This window comes from Aplidium turbinatum, chromosome 1 (genome assembly GCF_918807975.1).
Source record: "Aplidium turbinatum chromosome 1, kaAplTurb1.1, whole genome shotgun sequence".
Classification (NCBI taxonomy): Eukaryota; Metazoa; Chordata; class Ascidiacea; order Aplousobranchia; family Polyclinidae; genus Aplidium; species Aplidium turbinatum.
Window position 1 is genome coordinate 11,840,747 of NC_137472.1, and position 11,981 is coordinate 11,852,727.

Sequence of the window (11,981 nt, forward strand, 5' to 3'; positions counted from 1 at the left end):
TCAATTTTGCCTGTGAGAGAGAGATGTTCTAACTTTCCTTTTCGCAGCACGTGTCCTAAAAATTGAAGTTGTTTTTCTTTGATATTTTTTAGAAGATTGTTTGTTTGTTTGACTTGATTTAAAACAGTTTGGTTGCTTTTTCTGTCAGTCCAGGAAAGCTTCTACGTGGATGAAAAATATGCATTATACTACAATTTTACAATGGACTGGTCTGGTATGTGGATCTACATTGAAATAAACTTGATTGACTGAGTAATTATTTTCACAGTTAGCGCATTGGTGTTTAAAGCGCTCTGTATTCTGCTACATATTTGTTCTTGTTTCTCTGCCTGTTTGATTGATTGTTCAAGTTTCCACTTAAATAGTAGGCTAATCATTAAAGAGCGGATGTGGTGCATTTAAATGACTGAACTGAAGCTATGCTACTCATGAGGTGTGAATGTTGTCGAATTCGAGTTGTCTAACAGCTGTTCTTGGTAGCTGTCGCGCTGTTTCAATGCAAACCGAAATTCAGATTATTTCAGTTTTAAGAAACAAAATTAAACGGGATACTTTCGCTCATCTTATTTTACAACTTTTGTAGCCTATGTCTTAATATCGCGTTAGAAAGTTTAGGATGGAATTGGGATGAAATGATGGAACACTGTCTTCCACCTCATCATCCAAATGTTCTATCTTTTTCCATCCTAGACATTTTCAATCCCAAAATCAGTCTTCCGTTCCATCCCATTCCCTAGTTGTGATAACGTCTGTTAGTAGTAGGGAAAGAGGAGATCAATATCCGCTGGCAGTGCTAAAAAGCAGTGCCCTGGCAGTGCTCTGGCACTGCCCTGGCAGAGCCCTGGCAGAGCCCTGGCAGAGCCTTGGCAGAGCCTTGGCAGAGCCCTGGCAGAGCCTTGGCAGAGTCTTGGCAGAGCAGTCTGGCAGAGCCTTGGTAGAGTCTTAGCCTCTGTCCTGGCAGTATTTCTTGTTTGTTTATAAAAGCAGTACCTGGCACTGTCCTGGCAGAGTCTTGGCAGTACCTGGCACTGTCCTAGCAGTGGTCTTGTGCAAAGCTTACCACGATGTCACAACCATTGCATCAGATGTTTTGATAATATTGCACTATTCTTGGATATTACTTCATTTTCTTTTTTTCTGAGTTGTAGGTTATATATACCTCAGTAGAGTATCACTAGTCCTTAGTTGATGTGATGGCAGTGGAAAGGAACTTTGGTTCTTCAAGTGTTGCAAGAACAAATGAATATGTGGCACTTTCAGGTGGTTTATCTTCCATTGTTTGTCCAGAATCAGCTCCTGCTGCTCCTCATTTGGTGGAAAAAAGAGCTAGAATGAATACCTCTCAAGAGAATAAACAATATAAAAAGTATTTTTCAAGTTCTCCCCATTGTCCTGAGAAAATGGCGGACAGTGGTTTCTATTATTATGGAGACCAAGACCGTGTCCGTTGTTTTTGTTGTGGGGGAGGATTGAATCATTGGGTATCAACATACATTCCTTGCGTATAGCACGCGAAGTATTTCCCTCATTGCAAGTTTATCCAAGAAAAAATGGGGTTTGATTTTGTGTTAAATTTCGTGAGAAGGTATCCTTATTTGAATAGACCAGCATCTTTTCAAGTAGGTGGATTCTTGCCTGCTGGACTCTTACTTCGAAGAGGTTTAATTTCACCTCGACCACGCTCAACTCAACCACAAACTGTCACAATGGAAAAGTGGAGACATCGGGTTGTATCGTTTGTTTTCGCACCTTTAGATCTATTTCATGAGAAAGCATCTCTTGCCAGAGCAGGGTTGTGCTACACTGGAGAAGGGAGAAAGGTTGTTTGTTTTTGGTGCGACACCTCCTTTTTCATGGCGGGTTTTCAATGTCCTTGGACAGAACACGCCAAAGCAAATGAGCAATGTAACTATTTGAAAATGAATAGAACATTCCCTAATCGTAGTAATGAAACATCGTTGTTGTATGAAACGAAAGATACGACGGAAGCAATTGAAGATTGTGAAACGTTGCAATGTAAAGTGTGCTTGGATCGTGCGATCGATGTGTTAATCATTCCTTGTGGGCATTTATGTGCTTGCAGTGGATGTGTAGTACATTTAGAAAGTAGTCCTATATGTCGACATGTGATTGGAACTCTTCAAAAAGTTTACTTAACTTAAATATTCTACTTTAATCATTGAACATGTGTTTGATATTTATATGTTGCCTTTTCACGAAATAAAAGGGTATGCTATCAATATCGAATGTCATTTTGTGTCTTGTCGAGTAAGATGGATGTTCGTTTTCAGCATCCATTTACTTGTGTTATTGCTGGCCCAACTGGAAGCGGTAAAACTGAGTTTGTGGTCAGGTTTTTGGAGCACCTTAAAGAGATGATGTCCCCTATTCCGGATAGGGTGTTGTGGTGTTATGGAGAGTGGCAAGAAAGGTTTAAGACGATCGCCAATGTCGAGTTCCTGCAAGGTTTACCATCAAGCGACACTTTCAACTCTTCAGAAAAAACATTGGTTGTTATTGACGATTTAATGAGTGAGACAAACCGCAGTGTGACCGACCTTTTTACCAAAGGTAGTCACCATAAAAACATCAGTGTCATGTATATTGTTCAAAACCTTTTTCACAAAGGCAAGGAACATCGAACGATTAGTCTCAATGCTCATTATCTGGTGGTGTTTAAAAACCCCAGAGACAACTCTCAGATACTTCATTTAGCAAAGCAAGCTTACCCGAGACGTTCTAGCGTCCTCCAGCAAGCATTTACAGACGCAACTTCGAAACCCTTCGGTTATTTACTCTTGGACTTTAAGCAAAGCACCCCGGAAAAGTTTCGTCTGCGAACCGACGTCTTTCCTGGAGAAACAAATTCTGTGTACGTTCCAGTCTTTTAAAATGACTTCTCGTTTGCAACGTCATATCGGTACCCTGAAACTTCTTTCTAAAGCGGCTCCCAATGTCGCCAAGGGGGTTATAAAATCAGCAGACAACGACTTGATTAAGTGTGTTTGTGATTGTTGCTACAACGTGCTGAAGGGTAACGTTCCTATTTCTTCAACACACAAAGCAAGATTATATAAGCATAAGAAGTCTTTACGTGAGCTAGCAAAAAAGAAGACCAGTCTCACAAAAAAACGACGACTTATCCAACACGGCGGGTTTCTAGGAGCACTTTTATCCGCAGTCATTCCGGCGATCGCTGGATTAATTGGTACTCTCACCTCAAAATAAGAAATGGAAAGTGTCAAAAAGATGAGTCTAGTGGAACCGCGTCTTTTAGAAGCAATTCGGGAAAAAAATATTCAAAAACCACCGCTAGTGAACGCGATGAGTGACTTGGACTCGAAAATGAATGAAATCCTCAACCGACCCGACCTGCCCACAAGCGAAAAAGTGAGGCTTTACGATCAAGTCCTGCAACAGTACATTGTGTATCGCGACAAATATGCCAACATCCCGACCAAAGTTGTTGTGGAAGAGAAAAAACAATTTACCGAAGACGATATTTTGGTTGGAGTAGCAAGGAGTTACCTTGGAAAAAGTCGCGGTCTCATTGACTTGATAAAAAAGAATTCATCCTTGGGCTGGAACAATTCTGGTGAGATCACAATTTACGGACAGGTGATTCCCAATTCCAATATAAAGCATCTGATATCAGCCGTTGTTCACAAATCTAAAAGCTTCCAACCAGTGGGGTTGACAGAGTTTCAACAAGTTTTGCAAGAGCTCCGCCCTTCTGCGAGCGTTAAAAAGGTGACATGGCGTCAGCATCACTGAACTACTATGATCCGGGAAACCCTGCAAGTTTTGGAGGAGTTGAAAGACTGCAAAAGGTTGTCAAAAAGCCAGTGAAATCATGGCTCATGTCTCAAGATGTCTATACCCTTCACAAACCAGTCCGTCATCAATTTCCGCGTCGTCGTGTGGTGGTCGGTGGTATAGGAGAACAATTTCAAGCCGACTTGGTTGATGTGTCGGCTCTGAAAAAAGAAAATCGCAATTTCAAATATCTATTGACCTGTATTGATGTGTTTTCGAAATTTGCATGGGTTGTGCCATTAAAAGATAAAACCGGTAAAACTTTGATCAAGGCTTTCTCTAAAATTATCCGAAAGTCAATACCCAGGACTCTGCAAACAGACAAAGGTACAGAGTTTACAAATAAAATCTTTCAAAAATGGTTGAAAAACCACGGTATTCATTTCTTTACGACTCATAACCAGGAGACAAAAGCCAGCATTGTAGAGCGGTTTAATCGCACCTTGAAAAGTCGTATGTGGCGTTATTTCACATACAAGAAAGCGAGACGGTTCATTGATATTTTACCCAAGTTAGTTCAATCCTATAATCACTCGTATCACCGAAGCATCAAACGCATTCCGGCTTCTGTGAATCCTGAAAATCAAGAGATTGTTTGGCAAACGCTTTACGGAGGTGCTTCTTTACCTAAAAAACCCAAAGTCGAAGTTGGTTCGTTGGTTCGCATTAGCAAACACAGACGCAATTTTCAAAAAGGATATTTACCAAACTGGACAGAGGAGTTGTTTCTTGTCGACAAAGCTTTACCCGGAGACCCACAGGTTTATATTTTAAAAGATTTAGACAGGGAAACACTGCAAGGTTCCTTTTACGAACAAGAAATTCAAAAAGTTTCTAAAACAAACGACATCTACAAGGTTGAAGCAATTTTGGGAAGGAGGAAAAAAGGTCGAAAGAAACAGATCTTTGTAAAGTGGCTCGGTTACCCGGACAAGTTCAATTGCTGGATTGACGAAGCGAGTGTTGTACGTTATGGCTGAGTGGAAAATGTGTGGAAAAAACGTTCCCAGAAGTGAAATAGTCTATTTTTTCAAATGGTTGTCATTTTGATTGTGATATCGTTCAGTTTATACAACCTGAGTTTAGCGGAGGACCCCCACAAGCTTTGGATCGTGTTGCTGTCCAACTGTTTAGGATTGGTAATGCCCCAACCTAAAATAAAATATCCAAAGCGAAATGTTTTACCTGACCCTTCCGAGTAACAGCTCTATGAAATTCTTCCCAACCAACACATTGACGGATTATGTGGTCAGACTACCAAAAGAAATCAATTTAGAAGGGGATTGGGAGGTTGGTGTTGCCGAAGTTCAATACCCTCACTCCTGGAGGAATGTTAAGAATTCAGTCAACCATTGGGTGCAGTATATTAATGGGGTTGATACAAAAATCGTGGTCTTGGATCCTGGTCACTACCCCAGTCCTCAAAGTATCCTTGAAGTTTTAGAAACAAAATTGAAGCTTCGAATGGGAAATGAATATTCTTCTCGAATGTATTACGACCCTTACACGAGGCTTGTAAACTTTACAATTGACAGCGGTGTCCGTCTTATTCTCGGTCAAGGGCTAGCTGAAATGTTAGGGTTTAACAGGAAACGTTTTAAAACTGGAGAGTATCAATCGAAACACCGCGTGGATCTGCGTCAGGGTTTTTACTCTATCTATTTGTATTGTGACGTGGTCGAACCCCGCGTAGTCGGTGACACTTTAGCTCCCTTGTTGGGTGTCATTCCGGTGGAAGGAAAAACTGGTGATTACATTTACCGAAGAAGTGAAAAAGTACACTATCATCTTGTGCAACGAAAAAACTTTAGTACCATACATATATCACTGCGAGACGACCAAGGCAATCCAGTTCAATTCGAAACAGGGAAGGTAGTGGTCACTCTTCACTTTCGAAAAAGACTTCTTCACCAGCTATAATGCCCTACAAGCCAGCGTTTTGTTGCAATGCAAAAGCTTATGAAAATTATTATGTCTCACAAGTTGGGCATGGAACTCCAGGCTTTTTTACCGGCGCTCAATATCAAAACGGTTATGGGTTGGGGAGTATTTTTTCCAGTCTAGGCAAAGCGGTTTTACCTCTCTTTAAATCAGGAGCCAAAATGGTTGGCAAGGAGGTTTTAAAGACTGGTGCACAGTTCGCCTCGGATGTATTGGGAGGAAAAAATGTCAAAGATGCGGCCATACAACGCTCTAAACAGGCAGGCATGAACTTACTAAACAGAGCTGTAGCCCCAACCAAAAGAACTTTCCAACCTCCAACACAAGAAGCCTTTTTCTCATCTCCTTCAGCTAAAAGGCCGAGAAAAAGCAAAAAGTCTACTAGTTTGAAAAAACGCAAACGAAAAGCAGTCGCTCCTAAGGACATCTTCAATGGGTAGTTTGATTCATGAAAAGTCTTGTGAAGGATTGAAAAGCGAACTAGATTTGTTTTCTGTTCCACCGACACAAACCAGTTTAGAACAGGGACATTATGTCGAACATCGTCCCCAATCTACTCTTACCGACAGTGGGCCTGTTGAGTTTTTACTTGTGGAAGAAGGCGACTACTATATTGATTTGGCCAACACCCTACTTTACGTTCGCGCCAAAGTGGTCAAGAACGATGTGGCAAATTTGGATGCAGATCAAGCCGTGGCTCCGGTTTGCAATTGGTTGCATAGCCTATGGTCTCAAGTCGACTTGAGCCTCAACAACACCCAGATTTCTCAGTCTAATCACACGTATCCGTTCCGTGCCTATTTAGAGACACTTCTCAGTTTTGGAAGCCCAGCAAAGACGTCACAGTTATCGGCCAACCTGTGGTACAAAGATTCCCACGGAAAGTTTGATACGCTCGCTGCTACAAACAGCGGCTTTAACCAACGTAGGCTATTGACAGCGGAAAGTCGATCATTGGACATGATTGGAAAACTGCATCTGGATGTAGCCTTTCAGAATAGGTATTTGCTCAACGGAGTTGAGATGAAGCTCAAGCTGACTAGAGCCTCCGACGCGTTTTGTCTCATGGGACAAGGAAAGGTCAAACTAGAAGAAGTGGTTCTTTTCTGCAGAAAAGTTAAGCCAAGCGATGCAGTCAGGATCGCCCACATCAAGGCCCTCCAATCTGGAACAGCCAAGTATCCGATACGACGTGTTGAAACAAAGGCCTTTACTGTACCTCAAGGAAATCTTTCTGTCACCAAAGAAAACTTGTTTTTGGGACAGTTACCGAAGAGAGTTGTCATTGGTATGGTGGATAATGCGTCATTCAATGGTTGGGCCACTAGGAATCCTTTCGATTTCAAGCACAATTCTACCAACTTTTTAGCTTTGTACCGCGATGGTAAACAGATCCCGTCACGACCTTTACAACCCGATTTTGCAAATGCAAAATTTATCCGCAGCTATCTTTCCCTGTTTACTGGGACAAGCCAATATTATGCGGATGAAGGAAATGACATTTCTAGATCAGAATACCCGGGTGGTTATACGCTGTTTGCATTTGATTTGACACCTGACCTTGGGTCTGGAGCAAACCATTTTGAACTGATAAAGCATGGCAACTTAAGATTGGAAATTCATTTCGCGACAGCCCTGGCACATACCATTAACGTGATTGTTTACGCGGAGCATGACAATCTTTTAGAAATTGATCGGAACAAAAGCGTCATTTTCGATTATTCAGCATGAACTCGGACCAGATTTCAAGAATTTTGTACAACGACCCCTGTCTAAAGCGTGTGTTTCAAGGAGTTTACGCGAGAGACATGCTACCTCGAGATGTGTCTCCTCCTGCCGCCTACGTTTTTAACGCTGACGAAAGCGATCAACCCGGTGAGCATTGGGTTGCTGTTTTCCTGAGTAAAGATCATCAAAGTGAATATTTTGACTCCTACGGCCTTCCACCTTTCCATGATGAATTTGTCGACTTTATGAACTTATATGCGATCGAGTGGGTCTACAACTCTACCACGATCCAAGGACCATTGTCTTTCGTTTGTGGGCATTATTGTGTTTATTTTTTATTAAAACGTTGTCGCGGACTATCAATGAGGTCTATTGTGGCAAAGTTTCATTCCAATCTGACTGCAAACGACCGTGCTGTTGACGACTTTGTGCGCCATACATATAAAATTAAAATTTAATTGCTTGTATATGTATATTATTTATATTATGTATATGATATGTATAGTGTACTGTATATTATATATGTGTACCACCTTATACTATGTATATACCTTACACAATAAAAACACCAATGAAACATTTCTTCATGTCTTTTATTGAAAGTGAATTATACACGAATACGTTTAACTGGAGGTTCTTCAGTTTCTTCGGGTGTGATGAGAAGTTTTGAAAAAAATTCCAATTGCTGTTGGCATTCTTCTGTCAGATGATCTTTCCCTTTGCAGTCAATGTAGAATTCCTCACACCGCTGATACACAAAATGAACATAGTGTCGAGGGGCATAGACCTTGTCCGTTGTAAAAGAAAGGCGAAATTCATCCGGACAAATTTCTTTTTTGACTGCTTCGATATGATTCAAACGAGCACAGTTTTCGTCGTCTTCTGAAGTTGCCCAATATAATATTGATAGATAGGCCTTTGTCTTTGTTTTTGGAACGAATAAGATGTACGGATCCTCTTCGAAAAGAACTGTCGCGACTTCTTTTAGTTGTTCGGTTGAGAAGTGGAAACCTCGTTGTTTCACTTTCAATATCCCTTTCCGTAACAAGCCTCCACCTCGCGGTAATAAATCTCCTTGTTCGGCGATTTCTGAAAACTTTAACCTCACTTCGTCGGAGATTTTTTGCATTTGTCTGGCCCCCGCGTTCAACTTTTCTGACTCGATCAGACCTTCATAACAACTGGTGTGAGGTAAGTTGGGCATGTGTGCCATCGCGATTTCAGCTTGCTTTCTAAGTTGGACAGCTACTGAACTATAAGATTGCATATTTGAAACCCATTGACAGCATATCCTCTATTTAAACCAGAAAGACGTCATTTCCTAGTGATAGGTGAAGACACACAAGATTTTATAACTTGCACCAGCATTGATTAAAAATCTTTAGCACTGAAAATACTTCCGAGGTTGAAAATTCCATCCCCAAGGTATAAAATGAATTACTTCCGAGGTTGAAAAGTCCGTTGAGATTTTAAATTTCGCGCCTTTGAAATGATTGTGATAAAAAAAAAAAAAAAAAGTGTGGACTCAATTGTGATAAAAACGCATGGGGCTTTTGCTGTATCAGAGTTTTGCAGTTTGTATATGCATTGGGTATAAGTCAGATGACTGATATGTCTTTTTATCCAGTCACTTTCATGGATTGTGACTATATATTGAATGTAATATTTTTGAAAGAATTCAATCGAGCATGACAACGTCGTTTGAAACGCGCCCTGGTCAAATTTGGAGGGAAAACTCGACTTATATTATGGAAGCACTCAACTACCCTGCTCATTTCTAAAATTGAATAGCCTACAACATGGAACAAGAGTTGAAAATCAACATCGATATACTCAACGTAATATTAGAGGAATTGATTCATCACAGGGTGATGAATCACCCCCCAAACGTAAGTTTTCTTATTACTGTTTTAAAAGTTTATTATTTTATCACCATCGTTATGTTCAGGAGTACTTCTATATTAGCAATATGGTATTTTGCATTCATCAAATGCTGGCGTTTGCACAATCTAACCTCTTAGTGTAATTTAATAAGAATCGATTATAGTAATAGCATATTCAGCTTATTCAAATGGGCTGTTATTGATATTTATATGATGTATGTTTCTGCTAGCTAAAGGAATAATAATGCGTTGTGTTCGTACTATCTGTTTTTGCAAAGACCATAGGTTGCAGAATAATGATTAAGCTTTCTTTTTTCAGAACCCATCCGCCGAAGTCATGCTGCTACAACTTATCGTCCATACGACAGGAAAGTTTTGCCTGTTAAAAATAAAAAAAAGAAGTAAGTTTTCTGTTTTGTCTAAATAATTACATTTTTAAACATTTGGTTCAATCTGTGTAGTTATGAAAAGTTATGTTATGAAATTGTTTCAGTTATGAAAATTGTTTCAGTTATGAAAAAATGTTAGAATAATATTCTACCAAAATTACAATAATTTTTGTCTTTTCAGCGTCGAAAACTAAGAAGGCAGAGGAGGCGGAGGAGACGTGAAGCGACTTCACAATAAAAAAATCGTACAAAATTTTGTGTGTGGTTTTGTGCAAAGTACAATTTTGAGGCAGATAAATGCAACGCGAAGGTTCGTCACAGCAACATATGGGGTGCGCCGAGCACTTCCGAGGTTGAAAAGTCCGTTGCCAAGATATCACTAGGTCCCATAACAATTTGGTATGACGACATAAAGAGGATTGCACCATCCCACTGTAATCTGTAAACTTTTAACTCGATTGCACGCACAGTAATCTGTGGACTTTCAACTCGATTGCACCATAGCGTATATAAACACAAAAAGAAGAAAAAAAAAAAGGTTAGGTCTATAAAAAATCGCGCGTTTGAGTCAGTGACATTTCATTCAACATGTTTACCTGCGAGATTTGCGGTCAGTCTTATACCCAAAAAAGAAGCTTAGAGAGGCATAGGAAAAAACATTTAAATATTAGATGGACCTGTGAGTTGTGTCAACAATCGTTTTCAAAAACCTATAGTCGATCTCTGCATGCCAAACGATGCAAAAAGTAAGTGTGTGTGCATCAACAAACCAGTTGATTGTACTAGCTGTAAATATGTTCTGTAATTATACATGTCTTATTGATCATAGTTGTTCACACGCATTGTTAAACACTTGACAAAGTAATAGTTGTTCAAATCTCTGCAAGTATACAGAAACTTCAGATAAACAAAGTCTTTTGCAAAATAGCTCTTTAGCCCCACTTTGTGACATGTTAAATTCTTGTAGACGACAAACAGCAATTGCTGAACATGACATGGATCCGGCCCTGTGGGAAGAGATCGATTGGTCACAAAATCAATCTGCTAACAAAATAGATGATGAATTAAATCCTGACTTTTGGAAGTGAGTGTTTAAATTCTTTGTGTGGTATTCCTTATTTACAACAGTGCACTAATTGTAAAATATTGACAGAGAGATCGATTGGTCGCAAAATCAATCTGGTGGTAGCATGAACGAGGAACCAAATCCTGCTGTTGAGGAGTGAGTATTGGCATTCATTGATGTAAACTATTGATAGATGCGACAATGAGGAAGTTTTAAACACACAACTCGGTGAAATTTCATTTAAGATCTTTTGCAGGACAGGTGAGGAATCAGCAGGCAGAGATGAAGTAAATGAAGAGACAATCGATGATCAACTAAAGTAAGAGATGTAATGTTGTAAACAAAAGTTTATGCATATTTTTTTTTTTTTTGTGTGATGAAATGTTAAACCCATTAAAGTTTCTATCAATGTCTCACTGGGATATTTTCTTTTCAGAACGTTTATGACACAACATCACTCCAGTATTGTTGACTCGAGAAAGGTTGGAAACAAAATTCAAGACGTTTTCAACTTTTCATTATCTGATCGGAATATAGAAGAGCTTCGCAACCAATTGATTCGTATTATTTTTGAACAGCAAAAGCATCGTTTTAAATTTAATTACAGTTTTGGATTTATTTTACGCCATTGCCTGAACAATTCTTTAAAATTTTTCCATGCTTTGCATGGCTCAGACACCATTTTAAAGTTAGCAAAATTAATTTCAAACAAAGAGGATTTTTTGGAATTTTTAAATGATTTATTTCACCAGGATTTTTTAGAATTTGCAAGGCACCAACGACCAGATAGTGCGTGGGTGGTTGAGAAAGTGACAAATGTGACTTTTTTGTATATAAGTTGCCTAAATTTTTCATTGGGTGTGGGGTCGAGCTGCCAGAGTTTATTCTAAACAACCCTGGGGTAAATGCTTTAAATATGAATAGACATACCAAACGTCAATACTCGGACCATCTTTGCTTTTTCCGCTGTTTAGCTTTGTTTCGTGGATGTACACTTTTGAACCTGGAGACCGCAGCACAACAATACTTTCACACTTACTGCACACACTTTCACAAAGACCCCACAAAGTTTCAAGGGGTAGAGCTTTGCCAAATTGGGGAAGTAGAAAAATTATTCAGAGTCAACATTTTTGTATATTCGTTAGAATGGGATGGGGA

General features: G+C 39.6%; 1 protein-coding gene across 1 annotated transcript; it reads left to right on the forward strand.

Annotated features, from left to right (window-relative positions):
- Positions 1-6,189: 6,189 nt before the first annotated feature.
- On the forward strand, positions 6,190-7,488 carry LOC145777218 (uncharacterized protein F54H12.2-like). Its single transcript, XM_082588583.1, has one exon. The coding sequence runs from the start codon at positions 6,190-6,192 to the stop codon at positions 7,486-7,488; it is 1,299 nt and encodes a 432-aa protein (XP_082444709.1).
- The last annotated feature ends 4,493 nt before the right edge of the window (positions 7,489-11,981 follow it).

Coding starts and splice junctions, on each gene's coding strand:
- LOC145777218 (XM_082588583.1), top strand. CDS start 6,190: ATGGGTAGTTTGATTCATGAAAAGTCTTGTGAAGGATTGAAAAGCGAA.